At 42.5% G+C, this 22,466-nt stretch overlaps 1 protein-coding gene across 2 annotated transcripts in view; it reads right to left on the reverse strand.

The window, feature by feature from the left end:
- Window positions 1-3,158: 3,158 nt before the first annotated feature.
- Window positions 3,159-22,466, reverse strand: part of ADGRD1 (adhesion G protein-coupled receptor D1) — a 292,701-nt gene continuing 273,393 nt past the window's right edge. For both annotated transcript variants that reach the window (XM_080985113.1, XM_080985112.1), the window contains 4 exons: window positions 11,349-11,475; window positions 8,741-8,782; window positions 6,171-6,263; window positions 3,159-5,517 (listed from right to left, as the gene is read on the reverse strand). In XM_080985113.1, coding sequence (XP_080841239.1) covers window positions 5,422-5,517; window positions 6,171-6,263; window positions 8,741-8,782; window positions 11,349-11,475 — 358 coding nt within the window. In that variant the 3' untranslated portion in view covers window positions 3,159-5,421. The remainder of the gene's footprint in view (window positions 5,518-6,170; window positions 6,264-8,740; window positions 8,783-11,348; window positions 11,476-22,466) is intronic.

The following is a 22,466-nucleotide window of genomic DNA, read 5'->3' on the forward strand; positions in this document are numbered from 1 at the left end:
ACGACATGCACACATACACACTACCCTGTGTGTCTGATCAGAAAGTGTGTCTGATCAAAGAAAAGAGGATTTTTAAAAATGATTTTCAAAGAAACAGTTCTTAATACAGTGTTTTCTAGCTCCAAAAACCACCACACATTAAAAAAGGTGTTGTTAAATATGTACATGCAAAGCATGGAAATTGAGTTACTTAACTTCACCATGTGGTCATAAATAAAACAGGCATAAACTGGTACAGACGTAACAGCCACAATTTCCCATTGTTGGGAGCCCAGGACCATTGCACTGGCTTGCAGATTCCACCCCCACTCCACTCTTCTGCGAAATATCCGCTTTCCCTTCCTTTTCAGAGCCAACCACAGCACATCATGCCTGCAACAACATTATGGACCTGAAAGAGTATCTCCACCCCCATCGTTCAGCCCAGACACTGAGGTCCAGCTTCAAGGTGGTTCTGGTGGTTCCCTCACTGCGAGAACCAGGCAGAACGCCTTCTCGGCAGTGGCACCTAACCTGTGGAACGTGCTCCCATCAGATGTCAAAGAGATAAAGAACTATACAACTTTAAGAAGACCTATGAAGGCAGCCCTGTTTAGGGAAGTTTTAAATGTTCGGTGTTTTATATATGTTGGAAGCCAGCCAGAGGGGCTGGGGCAACCCACCAGACGGGCAGAGTATGGATATTATAATTAGTAGTATGGATATTATTATTATTATTATTATTATTATTATTATTATTACACTGGTCAACAACAAATTTGTTGTCTGCGTTTTTTCAGTTGATTTAGGATGAATCTTATGCGCTGAATCCAAAAATCACATTGGTTTTGCTAAATCAGGTCAAGTTTTTGAGCTATGGCCACGTGTCTTTTTTTACGTTTTTGTTCACATGTACGCTTGTGTGGAGCATTTTAGAAGAAGTTGGTGGGGGTAAAATGCCATGTCGAATAATTGTTTTGATTGGAAATGATTATTTTAATGACAAGAAGTATTCAGGTCTGATAGTTCTGGGTAATTATGTCGAAAAGGGATCAGTTTGAAGTCATAAAACCTCGAAATCTTCCATAAATTGGTGCAGCAAAGCATAAAGTTGGGGGATCAAAACTAAGTTAATGGGGCAACCGCCCCCTGAAGTGTATAGGAAACTCCACCCGCGCATGCACCAACTTATGACTAATTTGAAGGAAAAAAAACCTCCTCTCTTACAGTGCTCACATCAGCTTCTTCCACAACAGGCATCAAGAGTATCTCCGTTTTTTCTCGGAAGAGGAGGACTTTGTGTACCGTGCAGATATTGCGCAGCTTCTGCTCAAGCTTGGAGTGCCACAGTACGAACCCAAAGATTGGAGACTGTTCATTGACAGCAGCAAGCGATCACTGAAATGTGTTCTGCTACACAACGGCAACCAGTTTGCCTCTATACCCCTGGCTCCCTCGAGTACACTGAAGGAGAACTATGAAGCGGTGAAGTATGTGCTGGAGAAAATTGGTTATGATCAGCATAAGTGGTTTATTTGTGTTGACCTGAAGATGGTGAACTTTTTGTTGGGACAACAGTCTGGCTTCACCAAGTACCCATGTTTTCTGTGCATGTGGGATAGTAGGGACTGTGCTCAGCATTACAGGAAGAAGGACTGGCCTGTGTGGGAGGAATTGGTGCCTTGCAAAGAAAGGAACGTCATCAACGACCCTCTGGTGGACAGAGACAGAATACTCTTCCCACCGCTGCACATCAAGCTCGGCTTAATCAAGCAGTTCACCAAGGCTCTGGAGAAGGATGGTGACTGCTTCACTTACTTGTGCCAGGCTTTTCCAGGATTGACCATGGGGAAGTTGAAAGCTGGCATCTTTGACGGTCCTCAGATCCGTCAGCTCATCAGAGATCCAGAGTTTGGAAACTCAATGAACGAAGTGGAACTGGAAGTGTGGAAGGCATTTGTTCTGGTAGTGAAGAACTTTCTTGGCAACAATAAGGCCAGAAACTACGCAGAACTTGTCAACAACATGCTGACTGCTTTCAGAAACCTGGGCAGCAACATGAGCGTCAAGATGCACTACCTATTCTCACATATGGACCAGTTTCCCGAGAACCTGGGTTCAATGAGTGACGAGCAGGGGGAGAGATTCCATCAGGACATGAAAGAGATGGAGACCAGGTATCAGGGTCGCTGGGACGCAGTCATGATGGCTTACTACTGTTGGACTCTGAAGAGAGACCTCCCTGCCGCTGAGCATTCGAGTTCCAAGAAACGGAAGTTCAAGCCCTGAAGTTTGAAAAATGGTGAAGCAACATGCAATTTACGTGTACTTACCTTTATCAATGCCCACCATTCAGTTTACAGTAAACCTGACCTGATGGAGAGAAACGGATGCCATTTCCTGATTCAGCAGCGCAAAAATACCCTAAATCAGTTGTAGAAATCTAGACAACATTCAAAAAGTAAAAAATTGTTGCCCAGTGTTGTTGTTGTTGTTGTTGTTGTTGTTGTTTGTTGTTGTTGTTGTTGTTGTTGTTGTTGTTGTTGTTATATCACTGGATTAGATTGCTTTTTTGTCTGGGCTCAGGGACAACCAGGCAGATGCAGAGCCCAGGGGGAAACCCCGGTCATTTCTCCTCTGGGGTAGAAGGAGTCCAGCAGCACCTCCTATTCATCAAGAGGTCATTGTAGCAGCAGAATTAGGGATGGGCTGTCAAGAAGGCAGCAGATCCAACCTCCAAGGAGCGCACCACAGCCATCACTGCCACCGCAGCAGAAGCATTGGGCAGTGCATTCCTTGGAGGCCATATCTGTTGCCCCGTGGATCCCACTGCCTGAGGTGGTCACTTCACCTTGACTCATGGATAGGTCGGCCCTGCTCACCACCATTCTTTACCAGATGGAGTGCACCTAAAGTTCTTCCATAGCTGTGTGATTCACAGGTAGACAGGAAGCTGGCTTATACCCATTCAAACCAATTATCTCAGTGTTTTCTAGTGGCCAGTCTGGGTAAATGTCATCTACATAGAATGGCAACCACTCTCCAAGGTTTCAGATGGGAGCCTTCCCTGCCATAATGGGAGATGCCAGGGACTGAAGCTGAGACCTTCTGCATGCAAAGCAGATGCTCTACCGCTGAACTCTAGTCTCAAGCATCCCCCATTCATTTTTTAAAAAAAAAAATACTCAGGGCCAGACCAATCAGGAGGCAGAATGAAGCAGCTATGTCAAGCAGCTCGCTCCATTGGTTGCCTCATTCTTCGCTGGTCCTGTTCTGCTCTGCTTGGGTTGCCATCCAGCTCAAAAGAATGTTTCAGATAGCTCCTTGAATTGCTTTTTTTGCCAATGATTTTATTGTTTTATCCTTTCTGCAAACCGCTTGGAGGGTTTGTTTGTTTTGTTTTACAGTCACGTGGTGTAGAAAGCTTATGAAATAAATAAATAAATAAGACATGCCCCCCGTCCTCTGGATCTGATGAGATCCTACACTTGAATCAAGATCACCTCTGCCCCCTCCCATGTTGCAGGCATGAAGAGCAAAAACGAAAAAAAGCTGAAAGCTGTAGCTCTGCCACGTTGGTGGTTTCTCCACCCTTCTCCTGTTATTCTTTACTCTGAGAATGATCCAAGGGGATTCTTCCTCAGAGCGAGGCAATCTGGGCAAAGCAGCCAGGAGAAGGCCTGCACCACCACCAAGGCAGCTAAACAGTTCAGTTTAAACTTGGGAGCAGGGGGATGAATTTACATTAATATAATTGATTTTTAAAAAATTATTATTATTATTTACTGAGCACTTACCCACACTTCTCTTTTGCTCCACTTTTCCCATGCTTTCTTTGCAAAAACCCACTCTTTAAAGCAGAAGCACAACAATTTGGGTTGTCCACAGATTGCTGTTTGGTCTGATTCAGCTTTAAAGAGTGGTTTTCCGCAGGGAAAGCTCTGGAACCACAACAACAAAAGATACCCAGGCACAGAATTTTAATGTGTGGACTGTGCCTGGAAAGGCAAATGGGGATAAGCCCTGAGCTTAAACGGGATTTCTAGCTGTTGTGGCAACGATATAGGCACTTTCCCAGCCAACTCTCACTGCAAGGAAGCAGTGCTGGGCAAGTGGGCAATGGTGGTGAGAACCCCTTGTGCTGGCCTGTTTAAGAAAGCCATCTGCCAGCCCTTACGGCTGTAAAGGTGGCTTGAACTGAGGTCTATGCAATTCCTGGAACTGTATCAGAAAATAAACACGAGTAGCAAAGCCAATAAAGGCAAAAAATACATTTGTAGAATTAAAACAGGTGTTGCTTTCCCCTTCAAAAGACATTGCATCACTGCACTGCTGGAAAGACTAAAGGTTTGTCAGGAGATGAAATAAAATAAAATAACAACATCTGTGGATAATAACACAATCCCAGCTGCAGTCCGGCTGACGACTTCACAGTAATTTTTCTTCTTGTTGTTGCTGGTTTGTATGAAAGCGTTTTCGTTTTGTTTTGCATTTCTTTGTGGGGAGAGGGTCTCCTGTTTGGCATTCAGCATCCGATGCTGCCGGGCAAAGAAGACAGATAAACCCAAGAGTCAGCTCTGTTATGATTCCCAAAAGCATACAGGTTAATTCTGTCCGCAAAATCTATTCAGCAGACAGTCGTTGATTCTCATCTGAAAGACTGCAGGCACCTGACTCATACCAAAGGGTGTTTTGGCTGATACAGACAGCACTCCAATAAAATAACCCTGCAGGTGGACAAAACAGTCATTGGAACTTACCGTGGCAAAGCCCAAACAGATATATAGGCCATACACACTCAACATCTGCCATCATTGTTGGTCCCAAGGCCAATGTGCCACGTGATACATTGTTTGATCCTGACTCTATTTCCCCTTCTGTCTTTGACTTCCATGCCACTTCCAGGTGAAATGTCTGTTGGCTGGGTGTTCTCTGGCAATGCTTCTCCTGGGTAATTGGACTGCTCATATTATTTAATGCAAATTGGGGTTGTAGCGCTAGACAGGAATGGCGTGGTTTTAATAATGCTACACACAAAAACACACATTTGCTTTGCAAGGCGGAAAAGCATGTCATGATCATCGTTCCTGAGGTGCCATTAAACGTCCGAAGTCCCATTACTGGGGGAGTGCAATCCATTTCCCCACACTTAGTGTCTCTGCTGCTGTTTACAAGACCATCCAGTGTATTTTGTCACTAGCTATTCCATAGCTATTCCTAATGGACGAGTGGCAGGCAGTATGCAATGCTAACAGAAGCTGGAAGGACTGACTTAATCCCAATGCAGCATGGGAAATTATCTCCCCAATTTAGCAGGTGGTGGTTAAAGGAGTGGTTCCTACTGGCACAAATTCTGAGAAAATACTGGACAGGCAGGCAGCATGTCAAAGATCCTGAGGATATGGTTTGGATATCAGAGAGGAGGGTTGTTAGGGTTTGCTGTCAAACTGCTGAGAGATCAATCTTGTTTGCTGAATTGGTACTCTTGTCCCAAGTGTTGAGTTTAGTGGGGGTTGTTCCTGGCCTGTTCCCAGTTATCTGGAGTGGGAAGGAGGGAGAGAAAGGAAGAAAATTGTGTAAGAACATTTCCTGCTTCGGACAAACTACCGCTGACTCCCAGAGAAGTAAACTTGATCCCACTGGTTTTCCCTCAGGCAGCAACCCATGTCTAGATGTTGTTGGACTGCAGTTCCCATCATCCCTGTCCACTGGTCATGGCAGCTGGTGCTGATGCGAGTTGGAGTCCAACAACCTCTAGGGGGCCACAGGTTCCCCATCCCTGTCTCAGAACTCACATCATCAAAGGGAGTAGTTAAGAAACATTAAACATACCTGCAAGTTTTATATAGGCTCTTTAAAAAGTACCCTTTCTGATTCCCAAAATGCAGTCGTGTCTGAGCAAAGAAATATGGAATTTAGGGCAGAACTAAGGCAAACAGTTGATTAACCAGAAGGTCCAGTGGTTCTCGAGTCTCCTGTTTGCAAGGGACCCTTTCCACAACCGTGTGCACATCTGCCCTGGAACTAATAGCGCTATGTATTCACCAAACAGCATAACAAAACAAACACAGCTATTTTTTCAGGTCCATTTTCAGTTGCATATGTGCTGTTGTGCAGTGGAAAGAATCGTTTGGGCAAATCGTCTGTCCAGTAGGATAACGAAGCCTTAGGAATTCTAGGAATATACTTACAATGTCCGAGTTGAAAGGTTTCACATTGATGTTGCGGATCGAACTGCTGGTGAGCGACCACACCTTGGTTTTGTGTTTAAAGGCAGCTCTAACCTTGGCAGGGAGAAGAAAGACAAAACAGAAAGATTCAATTCTAAAACCACCCCTCTCCACACAAATCTTCTGTCTCCACACTCTCCTTCTCTGGAGCAGGAAAGGCAGGTAAGGGGAAGGTTAGGTGATGGTGCTTGAAGGTGGGTGTTTGCAGGATAGTTGCTTTTCTCCTCGCCAGCCCTTTGGGGTCCATCTGCATAGGAAGGAGATGTGAGTTGGTGCCTACAATTTTAAGCTTCACCAGGAAGGGCAGTGGACTGGTGGGCTCCCTTTATTAGCCTTAGAGGTAGATGCTTTCTTCACCACAAATAAGTACTAAGGTTTGTTTCCAATGTAGCAATCAGTTAAAGTCTTTAACTGTATGCTTTTTGTGCTGGTGCACTGCTGTTCCGCAAGTGAAAACAAAAGCATGTTACCGAAGATCGTTGAGCAGCAAATTGTGCAACAAGAATGAGCAGTTGCGGAAGAATCAGCTGCTGTGCAAGAGGAAACATATTATCAAATATGGTTGTGCATCATGCTTCTGCCTTTGTTGTGCAACCTTTAAACTCTGCAATTCACTAGTGCGAGGTCACTAGTGGACAGAGAGTGTTGGATATGGCCCATAGTTCCCCCCCCCCTTTGTGATAATAGCTGAAGCTATTATTTATTTCCCCTGTCAGTTACTGTCTCTCACCCTCCCATGTTTCTATGGCAAACTACAAAAATCTAACGGGGAAAGATGAAATGCCATCTATAAGCCCAGCACAGCCAGCTCCTGAGGCAATCAAAATAGCTCCTTTTTTACAGCACATTTTCCCATCCAGCCCTTATGTTATTGCTTGTAAAAGTCAGGAAGAAATGGAATTTCAGCCTGATGTCATCAAGTCTGAATGCTGCAATAGAACTTACTTCTCCCTGTCAGGATTTCTTAACAACTGGGAAGGGTTCCTTCCCACCCTTAAATTATTAGTTTGCTTAACTCTCCTACTCCTGTAAAAAGCATTTTACTCATTGGGTATGAGGGTCACGTAGAGCACATTTAATACAAAGTCTAGAAGTCTACAATGAGATGTATTTAACAACAGCTTCAATTCAGAGTCAAAATAAACAAATACGCATGTCTATGATGGATTATTGTTTACAGGAACAACTGCAGGCGGTGATCATTTTGCGAGCGCCCAATTGATGCGCAATCGCTGATATGTGGATCCTTTTGCACCCAGGTGAGGGCAGAATGGGGGCAAAATGGGGGTGGGGTGAGGGGTAGAAAGGGGCCATAGTGATTGTGTGTAGAATGTACTCTACAAAGACAGAATTAGCGTTGGTTTTTGCACCCACTTTTCCCTCTGGCCTAGCCCACCACTGAAATGTAGCCCTCAGAATGTGGCCCAAAGGAGAGAGTGGTCCTTGGACTGGAAAATGGTTTCCCATTCTAACAGCTGAGGTGGCTACTTCAGGTGGGAGGTGCTGGAGGTGTGGGGCAGTTGTGGTAGCCCCCGTGCTCCTGAGCTGCCTGCTCTATCCCGCTATTACAAGTGCTACACGGAGCTGTGATTGTTAAGCCGGCCCATTGCCCTCAAGTGTGGTGGAGGACACAGATCAGGGTTCAAAATTCAACTGCCATTCCAGTTGGTGGTGTGGTGCAACCTTGTCATTTCTCTCAGGCAGCAAAATGTCTTTGGGACACCCTCTCTCCCCATCTATTTATCTGTTTGAAGTATTCATATGTCACCTTTCTCCAAAGCTGGTATTCATGGTGGCTTACCAAATTCAAAAAGATTGTAAAATACAAAGTCATAAAAACGATCCAGTTAAAAACAATGGTACACAAGTACATCAAAACACATTTAGCACCAGCATTAAAGTACAGATTTCCCGACAGCAGCCCATAGGTCAGCATTGCTGCACCTTAGTTTCACAAAGGCCTGTCTGGACAGGAATGTCTTAGGCTGCCGGAGGGAAGGAAATTTCACAGTCTGGGAGCAGCTGCAGATAAGTCTCTCTCTCATGTCACCACCAACTATGCCTCTAATGTTTCTGGAACTAAGAGAGGATGCTCATCCAAAGATCTTAACATCCAGGCAAGTTTTTGCAGGGAGAGATGGACGATCCTTTGGGCAGCCTGTGCCCAAGGCATATAGGGCTTTATAGGACATGACCAACTGTCCTTAGCATCAACCGGCAATCAAAGGTTTCAGTGGCTGTCCTTGACTGCAGCCTAGTCTCTTAGCTTTTGTGAAGATGCCATAAACTATGGAAGACAGCAGCTAAATATATATAATACACATTCACCAAGGGGAATAAAAGGCCCACTCCCCAGAGAAACATAATTAAATGGCGCCATTCTCCTAACACTGCGGCTGATTTACAACCGGATTTTAAATCATCGTATTGCTTCACTAAATAAATACATACACACAAAACATATATAATAATCCCAGCATTGCTGGGCCATTGGTTTTTACTGCCAAAGGTTCTCTTACATGGAAACATACCTCTGAGTTCAGGAGACAGTGAAATAGGAAGATGAAGAACCCCTAAAACAGTAAAATAAAAAGAAAGAGGTTAGGATTTAGCAAAGGATTGAGCAATTGCTGTTGAATCTAAATGGCTCCAAAGGGAAAACGTGACCTTCTCATCAAGGTGTTTGTTGGGGACCAGAAAAACATGGCCTCTAAATGCTCTGAGAATCTCTTTTAAGGTCAGTTGCATGGAGACCCCAATGCAGCATTTGGCAAGCTGTTGCCCTCCATATGTTTTTGACTGTGATTCCCATCAGTCCCAGCACTGCACTGGCTTGGGCTGATGGAGGTCATAGTCCAAAACATCTGGAGGGGCAGCAGCTTGGCAAAGGCTGTACTAATAGTGTCCCTCTTTATGACATGTCGCAGCTACAGCTGCAACACTCTGGGGAACATACAATCCATCCACAGAGACCCTTTCTGGAGGCAGAGGCCAGTCCTGCTGTAGCAATTTCCACTCTGCCTTCCACCCCTGAAAGAAGAATGTGGGGTATCACGTTCTACTCTAGGCTTCCACTGACAATGCCCATATCCAATCAAGATATTATTTAGTTAAAGGTAAAGGGACCCCAGACCATTAAGTGCAATCGTGACCGACTCTGGGGTTGCGGCGCTCATCTCGCTTTACTGGCTGAGGGAGCTGGCATACAGCTTCCAAGTCAAGTGGCCAGCATGACTAAGATGCTTCTGGCAAACCAGAGCAGCGCACGGAAACACCGTTTACCTTCCCACTGGAGCAGTACCTATTTATCTACTTGCACTTTGATGTGCTTTCGAACTGCTAGGTTGGCAGGAGCAGGGACCCAGCAACGGCAGCTCAGCCCATCATGGGGATTCGAAACGCTGACCTTCTGATCGGCAAGTTCTCGGCTCTGTGGTTTAACCCACAGCGCCACCCGTGTCTCTTTAGTTAGATCATCCTTAATCCTAAAATTTCAGGGAATAATAATGGTAGTGATTGACCAGCGGTAGCCTTTTGGAATGCTGGTTGAAAAGGCAACTTTCAAGTGAAGTCTGTCACATACAGTTGCAATCAAAATTATTCAACCCCACACTGCAAATTAGGTTTATTATTAAAATTTACAGGCGTTTGGCTGTTTGCAATGAGCAAATCAAACAAAAACAATTTGAATAGCTCGACACAACAGATGTTTCAATTGGTTTCCCCAAATTCAGTGAAATTGCAACTTAGTCTCACTATTATTCAACCCCCTGAATAAAACCACTCACAACAGCACAGATACAACAGGTGTTGTCTCAAGCACACCTGATGCAACTAATCAAGGGCTTCATTTGTTGCACCAGATGTGCTTGAGCTGGAACACATGAAATACCTGAACTGGCTGGGGGCTTGCTGAGTGTCAAATTTGGCTGCATGTTAGAAATATGGCTAAGTCAAGAGAATGGTCCAAGAAGGTAAGAGAAGAGGTCATCGCCCTTCACAAACAAGGAGCAGCATACAAAAGAACAGCAAACGCCAGGGACACACATTGTCATTACGTTATCCCACCGCATTTATTTCAAAGCAAAGTAAACGCAATGCAAAGGATATGTGAGTGCAATCAATCACGTATCCTTTGTGGAATGAAAACAACTGCAGCAACAAACACTGTTTTGTATTCCCTGGTTTGCTTTCCGTTCTGGGCATGCAACAAATAAGCAAACACTGGCAATTTCTGCTCCTGATTTTGTTTTCATCGGAATTCTGCAAAATCCCTGTATGCTGCTCCATTTTCTAAGAGAGAAAAATCTATGCCTTCTAGCAACAATACCCAACAGCAATGAGCATGGACAGTAGCACAACCTTGGCCAACCTAATACTCTGACTGCCTGGTTCACCTCATATTTAGTGCATAAGATCACAAACAACGACATTGCTCCAGAGGCCCCAGTGTTACTGTTTGTTGTGAGTGATGTACAGAGGCCATGAAAGGTCAGAGGAAGCGGGGCCAACAGAGAGGCAAGAGGCAAAGGACAATCTGTATATAGAATGTTTCATATAACCTTTATCTTGCAGGCTTCTTAGTGCCACGATGCTGAAGTCAGAAGTGTTATCAGATGAGCCTGTAAAGCTAGTGCCCCCTCAGCCTGAGGATATGTTGCTGCCATTCTCTTACTCAGAGGGCTCCATTGCAGAAGACCTGGGGCTCTCTGATTCCATCTCAGTAGGAAACAGCTGGAGAAGCCTTAGAGGTGCATCTTGCAGCACAGATGGTGTTAACAAGCAGGCTGCTCCTGTTACTACTGCTCTATAACGCCATGTTTCTCAAACTCGGGTCCCCAGCTATTGTTGGACTGCAACTCCCATCATCCCCAACCACTGGTCCTGCTAGCTAGGGATGATGGGAGTTGTAGTCCAGCAACCAGAAGCTGGGGACCCAAGTTTGAGAAACACTGATATAACGGCTCCTTTCTAGAACAACTTCCAAACTCTGTGTTCCTCAAAGCACAGCCGGAACTCTGCCCTGCCTTGCCCTCCGCCTGAACCCCTTGTCCCGCCTTGCCTCACCTCACAACCCGGTGAGGTTTTGTCTTGCTGCACTGCAGAACACTTAACCCCTTAACTGGGCTATGAACCTACTTGCAAGGAGTTGAATATTGCAAACATGTACTGGAACACCAATGCATGCGCGTTGACTGCCAGAACTCCTAAAATCCACGAGCTCCCCAAGATAGGCAACAAGACAGCAACTGCTTTGGCTGTCAACCTGTAAGATAAAGAGGGAGGGTGGGGATTTCAACACAATGAAGATTTTGAAATATAATAACAACAACATGTATTATATATATATATAGATAGATACCACCATGTCAAGGGGAAAAGGATCATCACTCATGCCGGTCTCGTACAAGTATGGGAGAAAAAGCCCTATTGATCACCATATTCTGCTGGACAAGGTCTCCAGCAGATCCATCTTACCAGGACGTCCACATGATATAAGAATCAGGCTTTAGCATTGCAGTACCTATCCTTCAGAACTCCTGCCCATTACTGCTACTAATCTTACTACTTCTCCTTTCTCCTTTTCTGTTATTTTATTTATCTCCTGACCTTCCTCCTCAAGATGCCCAGAGCAGAAAACACGTCAGTAATAAAATAAAATAATAATAAAATAATATAATTAAAATATCTAAAACAGAGTTTAAAATATCACCTACTCTTGAAGGAAATAATTTCAGGGTTGCCAAGAATAGTATCTCTCAGCTATCAAATGCCTGGCTAAACAGGGATATTTTATAAATTCCTCCTAAAAATTAATAATGATGGGAAAAAGAGAAACCTCACTAGGGAGGGCATTTCACACATGGGGAGCCACCACCGAGAAGGCCCTGTCACTGCCAGCCAGACAACCTCCAGTGCCAGCACCACAAACAGGGCCCCCAGGCCAAGTTGGTTGATACTCTTGAAAGCTAATCTAGATGCTATGCTAAAATCCACTGCTGCTTCTGAAAACCTGAGCTACATCTCCAACTCCTTTTTCCTCTTCAGAATTTCTAGTCTCATCGAATCTACCGATATCTTTCCCTTCCTGCCACTTTTCATCACTAGATGCCACTGGAGGCATGTTGGCATGTCACAACATGGGCAAGTCACAATAATCAAAAGAAGGTTATATATACAGCTGCCATTTTTCATGATAGATGTGTGTTCGCCTTGGAGCAGCTGACAGCTCTTCGACTAAGAGAGCTGGAGACCTACTCTTTGTATTTTTTAATGTAATTTGGAGGCCACTTGATTTTAAATAAAACCTCAAAGTGGCTTACATAGGATATAAAATATGCCTTAGAATTGTCAGTAAGTCACAAGTCAAAGCAAGTTTGTTTGTTAAAATCAAAATATAAATGAAACCAACCATATATATGTGTGTGTGTTTGTGTGTGTGTGTGTATGCTAAAGTGGACTTTGAAGACACTCAAATTCAGGATGCAAGGGAGAAACGTGCTAAGAGGAAGGCACACTTGGCAAATCCACACCGTGATCAACTCCCACCCGGGAACCAATGTCCCCACTGTAGAAGGACGTGTGGGTCCAGAATTGGCCTCCACAGTCACTTATGGACTCATTTTTAAAACCGTGTTTATGGAAGACAATCTTACTTGGCTACAAGTGATCACCAAAGAAGAAGAAGAAGAGTATGCTAAAGTTACAGACCACACACACACACACACACACACACACACACAAAGTTACATATTAAAATATATTTAACTAAAGTAAGACAAGTCAGATGAACATTCAAGAGAATACGTTCCAAAAGTCAACACCCTCCCCTGAGGCTGTGGCCCTGTGGCACATCTTAAGAGTCTCTGTATAACATCTTAGATCACCTTGTGCTCCCTGGACTAAATGTGAAAAGAGAAGCAACTGATGTTTGAAGGATTAGCCATGCTGGCTTTTGATCAACACCATGACACTCTAAGGAGGGCATATTTATGCTCACAGAACATAGGAGGAAGTAAATCAATACCACTTTCAGAAAGGAGTCATTTTATGGGGGGACATTAGCCTGCCTTATATCAAAGTATCCTGTTTCTGTGCTTGTCATGCAATTACTCGTCAGCTATCTAAAGCACTGTACTTAACTGACTGACAAATTATTGTGGAAACTGGGTCTCATCAATTCTACCGCAAACATTCTATAAGCATGTGGATTTCCTAGCTGGTTTGATGCTTCTTTCCCCTAACTGCGGGTGAGAAAACTGGCTAGTCTTTATGTGGGTGTAACATGCAAAGGACAACAAGAACAGAAGCCACCAGCAGACAGGGTGACGGGGCGCCGGCGCTCACCTAAGCTCTTGACAGCTGAGTCATTGTAGCTTACAGTGACTCAACTGTTGGGAGGTCAGTTGAGTCCTGCCACCTCATCTTAGCTCTATGGTGGCAGAATCCAAGGGTTTTTCACAAGAGTGGCAACTTTTCACAATAGGATCGTGCGCATCTCTAAGTTACAACGAGAATGCAGCTTAGATGAAATGTATAACTTGGATATTCCTGCCCAGGCAACCTTCCAGGAGCTACAGGCCAGTGGTGGGTGAGGAAGAAAGGCAAATGAGAAGTGAGCAACCAACGACCATTTCACCTTTCTACAGTAGGCTAGTTTCTACACAGACCCTGCTCCATCCACGAAAGCAAGAGGTATCACCAGAGTTCAAGGAAACATTTTAGCCAGGCAAAAATACTTTGAGTGCAAAGTAGGGCCAATGAGCTGGCATGGCTTTGAGAGAGTTCTGAAGGCCAGTCAAAGAAGCCAGGTGGGTTGCTTCTGGTCCCCCAAGCCTAAGGTTCCCCACCCCTGGAGAAGACATAACTGAGCTAGGCCAGCCAATAGTTTGATTCTGAATAAGGCAGTTTCCTATGTTCCTATGCACTTGAAGATTCCTTAGCACATGACCTGGGGGATTCTGGGATGGAGGGAAGATGCCACCTCTGACTTTACGTAAGACAACTGGATGGGTCAGAAGAAGGAAAGGAGGTAGGTAACAAAATAGCTTTAGGGGACGAAACTGTCAGTTTGCATTTCTTAGTGCAGAAAGTATTGATCTGGTGTATAGAGATCTTTACTATTCTCCTTAATTCAAGAGGGTTCTGGAAGCTTCCAGAAGCTTCTCTGTGTGAAAGAAACAAGCAGAAGGTTCATGATGTTTAGGTTATTCCTTCAGAGAAGCTGAGTACAGCTGACCTAAACTGGTTCTGTTAGCTCTTTCTGTCAAGGTCATGCTGACTATAAAAGTAAGGCCAGAAGGAGCCTAGGTTTCACTTTCTATATCTTTTCCTTCTGGTGTGGTGTTCTGTACAGTGGACGCTCAGGTTGCAAACGTGATCTGTGCGGGATGCACATTCGCAACCCACGTCTGAGCACGTGCGGGTTGCGATTTAGCGCTTCTGTGCATGCACAAAGCGCTTCTGTGCATGTGCAGCCGCCAAAACCCGGAAGTAACCTGTTCCGGTACTTCTGGGTTTCGGCAGTCCGTAAACTGAAAAAACACAACCTGAAGCATCTGTAACCCGGGGTATGACTGTACATAGTATGCTTACTGTTAAGGTTTAGACTTATTATAAGTTATTGTAAGTTTAAGTTAAGTCTGCTGCGACTGGATTTCTTATGGACAGTCCCAATCTTGAATGTATTGGATTTGTGACCATTATGCTCATTTGCCTTCAGTAGTAGTAAAGCTCTGCTGGATGAAATACAATTGCCTCTGATCTATTTTTTTTTTGGGGGGGGGGGAATCCTGCAATGTGTTTAAGTTTTTACTCTGCTAACTATACATTGGAATCTGCTCTGTATCAATATTGAGTATTCTTCCATGACAGAAACATGCAATATGATGAGCTGGGAGGGGGGGAAATACAAAGGACTAGAAGACTTCCTTACAGTGACATTGTTTTATCAGAGCCAGAAATCAAATACTCAACATGAACAGCTTGAAAGTATGGATCTGTTTGAAGGTATGCAGCTGCCACCAAGTTTCACCTAAAGCCATGACCCCACCACCCTCATAAAATCATTGGAGAGCTTTGGAGTGAAATTATGGAGAGGCAGCAACCATGTTAACTCAGATAATGTCTGGAATGGGCCTTCAAATGGACTAAAAGAGCCATTCAATCCAGCCTGGTAGGAGCATCCATCCACCAAGGGCCTTCCAGTCTGTGTGTACTGTGCATACTGGGAACCTTATGAACACAAGACCAGACTCTGCTATTTGATGTTTCAGCTAACTCTAGAAAGCAAAAGTCTGAATGTAAGGGTACCCACATAATGCGATTCAAGGCGCAAGAACAAAAAGGGGGTGAATCTTTTAAATTAAATAACTGAGATCTAAGGAGGCTTAGTTCTCACAGCACCCCCTTAGCAAACAAATCATTTTTTGCTTGATTCAAAAGGAGACACTACAAAACTGCACAGGGCTCTTCCTTTCAGTGGAATAGAGAAATCTGGGTCACAGAAGAAAGGCTGGATGAGATTCTTTGTATAGATTAGAAATTCTGTTGCCCTTGACTGAAATATCACTCTACAAATAAATTCTGAATGCTCAGCTAGGAATAGAAAAGAGATTCGGCAAGCACCGAGACAGTTGTTCACTTCATAATTTGTAATTTTTAATAACAAAATGCTAGAAACATATATAACATAATCAAAAGGACACCTTGATCAAGGTGGTTGTAAAGTTTGGTGCAGCAGCTGCAACAGAGACAGGTGCCTTCTTGGTAGACACCTACCTAACATTTGGCCACCTGCAGAAGTGCCTCTGCAGATGGATGGGGAGAAGATGGGTGCTTAGCTCAGTGCTGCTCAAAGTGGTGGTCTGTGGATCATGGCTGGTCCATGAGCCATTAGCTGCTGGTGCCTAGCAACTCCACCAAAGCCCAGATTGGTTGGGGCACTTCAGGGACCAAATATGGTGCCAGCCTCTGGCACAATGGTGTAGGTGGTTCAAGTCTTGACATCTCCAAGTAGGACTGGGAAAGACCCTAGTCTGAAAACCTGGTGAGCTGCTGTCAATCAAGTCTACACTTTAGCTTATTGTCTACACTGTATATAGTAGTGAGCTAGATAGATCAAAGGTCTGACTCTGTATAAGGCAGCTTCCTACAATCCTCACCATGCGAGCAATTCCATCCCTATGGACTTCCGGTCAGTGCCAGCAGCAATGGCGGACCTCCTTTGAAGTTCGGAGGGGGTAGCCCAGTGGGAGATCGGGTCCTGTGTGCTTCGGCGAAGCGGGGACCCATAGAAATCGCAGGCGCGGACGCCTGCGAACGTGGAGGCTCGGCGGGCACCTTGAAGCGCCCCCCCAACCCGAAAGGAAGCCTTTTCGAGGCTTCGGAAGGGAGCGGGGGAGAAGCGCGGTGCTGCGAGCGGATCGCTGCTCTCACTGAGCGAAGCCGCGTTGCCGTTGCTGGAGAGCGCTGACTTATTCCTGGGATATTCGGACTTAAAAACTAACCGTGAGTAGAAGAAATTGGATAAAAGAGCAAGATTTGGATTAATTCGGAACTTTGGTGAAAAAGCGGAAAAATTTAAAGCTGCATAAAAATGTCTGAATTGGCTACTGCGGTGGAAGCGTAAACAGGAAGTCCGCTTCACTGCGCTGTATAAAGAACAAAGCAAAGAGATTTGGAGCTAAACGTGGGAAAGCTGAATTGAAATAAGTGTTTCTTTCTGACCTGAGAACTTTGGAGGGATCTACCCTTAGGAGAGTTAAGGGAAAGACTTTTGATTTTACTGGATTGTTTAAATTGAAGGATTAAATGAGTGATCTGTCACTTAGCTGTCAAAGCTGTCAAAGCTGCTAAAGCTGTTTGCTGGCTGCAAAGGAGATACATAGTGGCCAATTTTACTGGGAAAAGATTGGAAAGGACTGGAAAGTTATATTGTGTCTTTTACTTTGGACTTTTTTTTTTCTACTCAGTATCTTTCCCCTGTTGTTTTAAAAAAGACAGTAACTTGCTAGGTGGCAACAGTGTCCATCTAGTGGGACTCTCTGCAATTGCAGGAAAGGAAAGGAATTTTCCACTTATAAACAGGAAGATCAGACGTGGGAAAGGAATCTGACCTTCACTCTGTTATGGCTGATGGTCATAAGGACCAGTCAACCTTGAGATCAGGGAAACCTTGGACACATAGAAGGCAATCATCTGCTGGTTTGCCCACATCGGCAATACAATCTAAGTCTGGTGGAATGTCTGAGGAACTTTTAGCCAGTGCTCTGACTAAGATTAATGAATCAATACAGCAGCTAACTACAAAAGTGGGGGAAACGAACAGGAAGGTGGAAGAGACCAATCAGAAAGTGGATATTGCAAACAGGAAAATTGACTTAAATACAGAAACATTAGGTAATTTGGAGAAAAAAGTAAATAGCAATACGGAATCTATTCAGAAACTGCTGCAAGACTCAAAGTCTATACAGGAAAAAACTGCTGCTGTAGAGTTTAAATTGGGGCAGTTGGAAACTGAAAAAGTACCAGACTTACAGAAAGAGATTGCAGAACATAAGTTAACGTTAACTATGATTGACCTGAAAGACAAACAAACGAATCTTAGAATCAGAGCTGTTCCTGAGTTGGAGAAAGGTACTTTGATAGACTTTTTGACACAAGAATTTTTGGACTTTTGGAAATCGGAATTGAAACAAGAGGATTTTAAGATCGTGAGGGCCTTTCGACTGGGGAAAGGAGGAAGAAAGATCAAAATAAGGGACTGTTTGATTACTCTCCGATCCAAAGAAGAAAGGGACAAAATTTTGGGTTTACATTACGAAAAACCCTTGACAATTATACAATCAAAAGTGGAAATTTTTAAAGACATACCAAAACACCTTCTTGATTTAAGAAAGGACTTTGGAGACTTGGTGGACTTGTTGAGAAAAAATAAAATACTCTTTAGGTGGGAATTTCCCCAAGGTCTATCCTTTAGCTTCAAAGGAAGAAAGACCAGGATCAGATCAGTGGAGGAAAAGAACAAGTTCCTGAGTGCATACGAAGAAGACCTACTGAAAGGATTGGGAAAAGACATTGCGATACTGGACAAGAGTCTGCAAGAAAAAGGGAAACCAACGCCACCGACAGATATAGACAATCTTCTTGGGGCTGTTGGAGGAGCAGGAGAGTAGCTACAAAATGACACTACAAATTCTAAGCTGGAATATTAATGGCCTAAATTCATCGGCTAAAAGGGGAAGAGTATTTCATACATTGAAAAAAGAACATTTGGACTTGATTTGTCTACAAGAGACCCATGTGACAAGGCTACATCGGAAAATTCTGATAAATAAAAGATTGGGAGAGGAATTTATTTCATCGGACAATGTAAAAAAAAGAGGAGTAGTACTTTATGCGAAGGAAAGCCTGTCACCAAAATTTATATTTAAAGATGACCAAGGAAGATATATAGCAATTGAAATTCAATTCCAAGGACAGAAATTTTTGATAATAGGCGTATACGCACCAAATGAGGGAAAATCAGAATTCTTCAAAAAATTGCATGAAACTCTTCTGGACTATTTGGATTACAACATCATTTTAATGGGAGATATGAATGGATTAGTGTCTGCAAATATGGATAAAGCCCAAAGACAAACAGTGACAAAAGATGGAAGACTGCCAAAGACATTTTTTGAAATGACTGACAATATGGATCTTGTGGATATTTGGCGAATAAAGAACCCCTTGGAAAGAGAGGGAACCTTCTTCTCTGAAGCAAATATGACATGGACAAGAATAGACCAAATCTGGATAACTAGAGGACTGGCCCCTAAAATTAAAAAAGCGGTGATCTGCCCGAAAATTTGCTCTGACCACAATCCAGTAAAGATTGAAATGATATCAACGCCAATTGGGGCCTTTAGATGGAGGATGAATGATTCCTTATTTAGGAATGAGGAAATTATTAAAAAGGCTCAGAAGAATTTGAGAGACTATTTTGAGATAAATTTGAATACTATGACAGAAAAAAGAGTGATTTGGGATGCCAGTAAAGCGGTGATGAGAGGATTTCTGATACAACAAAATACAATTAGGAAAAGATATCAAAATGAGAAGAGAGAAAAAATCTTGAAAAAAATTAAAGATGGAGAAAAAAGACTGAGAGCGAAACCGAACTCACAGGAGATTTTAAAAGAGATAAAGCTATACCAAGTACAATATATGAAACTGATGAATCAGGAGATAGAATGGAAGATCAAACAGATGAAACAAAAGACTTTTGAATCGGCAAATAAATGTGGGAAGTTACTGGTCTGGCAAATGAAAAAAAGACAAAAGCTGAATACGATTACGAACTTGGTTGTAAAAGGGAAGAACATACAGAATCCTGGAGAGATTCGGAAGTGCTTTCAGAATTACTTTAAACAGTTATATACGCAGGAGACTCAGAAAGAACTAGACATTGACCGATTTCTGGAAAATAACGGATTACAAAAAATATCTCAAGACAGTAAATCAATATTGAACTCTACAATATCTGACCAAGAAGTGGAAGGAGCCATTCAGAATATGAAACTGGGCAAATCTCCAGGGCTGGATGGACTAACTGCAAAGTACTACAAAACTTTGAAAGAATGGTTACTGCAACCGTTGAAAGAACTTTGCAATGAAATTCTACGGGGAGGAAAAGCACCCGAGTCGTGGAAGGAAGCATACATTACACTTATACCAAAAACCGAAGGGGAGAAGACACAGATGACGAACTACCGTCCCATATCCCTATTAAACGTGGATTACAAAATTTTTGCCGAAATTATGGCTAAAAGATTAAAAAATTTATTGGTAAAAGAGATTCATAAAGACCAGACGGGCTTTCTCCCTGGGAGACATTTGTCAGACAATACTAGGAACAGTATTGATATTTTGGAAAAATTGCAAGTTAATATCAATACTAAAGCTGTTTTAATATTTGTAGATGCAGAGAAAGCGTTTGACAATATTTCTTGGAGTTTTATGAAGAAAAATTTGCAGGGGATGGGGGTAGGTCAAAGTTTCGAAAATGGCATAAGTGCAATTTATTCGGAACAAAAAGCTAAGCTTATTGTGAACAATGTAGTTACAGAAGAATTTAAGATAGAGAAAGGAACAAGACAGGGTTGCCCAATCTCCCCATTGCTTTTTATATCGGTCCTAGAGGTTTTGCTCAATATGATTAGAAAAGACCAATTGGTCAAAGGTATACAACTCGGAGCTAAACAGTATAAATTGAAAGCTTTTGCCAATGATTTAGTCTTGACACTACAGGAGCCAGAAGCTAGTACAAAAAGAGTGTTACAATTAATCCATGAATTTGGCCAAGTAGCAGGTTTTAAATTAAACAAGATGAAAACCAAGGTATTAGAGAAGAATCTTACAGAGATAGAGAAGGAGAGGTTTCTGAAAGAGACAGGATTAACAATTGTTAATAAAGTGAAATATCTAGGGGTAAATATGACTGCCAAAAATGTGAATCTGTTTAAAGATAATTATGAAAAATGTTGGTCAGAGGTGAAGAAGGATTTAGAAGTATGGTCAAAATTGAAGTTATCATTGTTAGGCCGTATTGCAGCGATAAAGATGAATGTATTGCCAAGAATGTTGTTTTTGTTTCAAACATTACAAATTGTGGACAAAATGGACTGTTTCAAGAGGTGGCAAAGAGATATTTCCAAATTTATCTGGCAGGGCAAAAAACCTAGAATAAAATTTAAGATATTAACAGATGCGAAGGAAAGAGGGGGATTTGCCCTGCCAGACCTTAAACTTTACTATGAATCAGCCGCTTTTTGCTGGCTGAAAGATTGGCTACTTCTTGAAAATGTGGACATTTTGGATCTAGAAGGTTTTGATAATGTGTTTGGATGGCATGCATATCTATGGTATGACAAAGTTAAAGCGCATAAGGCCTTTAAGAATCATATTGTCAGGAAAGCATTGTTTAATGTTTGGGTGAGATATAAGGATTTGTTGGAAAGCAAAACACCAAGGTGGCTGTCACCAATGGAGGCAAAGGCATTAAAAAAAACTAATATGGAGACAAACTGGCCAAAATATTGTGAAATTTTAGAACAAGTTGGAGATAAACTAAAATTGCAGAGCTTTGACAAATTAAAAACTAAAGTTCGAGATTGGCTGCATTATTATCAAATAAGGGAGGTTTTCAATTTAGACAAAAAGATTGGTTTCCAGGAGGAAAAATCTAAACTGGAAACGGAGTTGTTAGAACCTAAAACTAAAAATCTGTCAAGAATGTATAATCTGCTGTTGAAATGGAATACACAGGATGAAATGGTTAAATCTGCTATGATCAAATGGGCGCAAGATGTTGGGCATAATATTATGTTTGCTGACTGGGAACGGTTATGGACCACAGGTATGAAATTTACGGCCTGTAACGCCTTAAGAGAAAATATAATGAAAATGATTTACAGGTGGTACTTAACCCCAGTCAAGCTAGCAAAAATTTATCATTTGCCTGATAATAAATGTTGGAAATGTAAAGAAAATGAAGGTACTTTTTTTCACCTTTGGTGGACGTGCCCAAAGATCAAGGCCTTCTGGGAAATGATATATAATGAACTAAAAAAGGTATTGAAATATACTTTCTTGAAGAAACCAGAGGCCTTCCTCTTGGGCATGGTCGGTCAATTGGTGCGAAGGGAAGACAGGAATTTTTTTATGTATGCAACAGCAGCAGCAAGAATACTCATTGGGAAATACTGGAAGACACAAGAATTGCCTACCCGAGAAGAATGGCAGAGAAAAGTCATAGACTATATGGAACTGGCTGAGATGACTGGCAGAATTCGAGATCAAGAAGAAGGGTCGATCGAAGAAGATTGGAAAAAAATTAAAATATATCTTCAGAAATACTGTAATATAAAAGAATGTTAGAAAAGGTTGGAGAAGAATATTAGACCGTATTGGCAGACAGAGTATAATGGAATAAGTAAATATGAAGTGTAAAATAAAAGATAGAGGAGAATTAAATATTTTCGAATGTCAAAATAAGCAAATGAAAAGAAGGTTAGAAGGATTTGCTGGAGATACGATTTGAATTAGAATACAAAGCAGAGAAGTGAGAGGAAGTCACGGAAATAAGTAAATGAGAAAACGGTTTTAATGGTTTAAGTTGAATTTTTCTTTTGCTATTTTTTTATTGTGATTTTTTGTCTTGTGTATTTTTCTTTGTATTGTGTTTTTTTTTTTTTTGTAGGATGTATGGGATTT

Source organism: Podarcis pityusensis (genome assembly GCF_964106645.2).
Source record: "Podarcis pityusensis genome assembly, chromosome: 16".
In the NCBI taxonomy this organism is placed as follows: Eukaryota; Metazoa; Chordata; class Lepidosauria; order Squamata; family Lacertidae; genus Podarcis; species Podarcis pityusensis.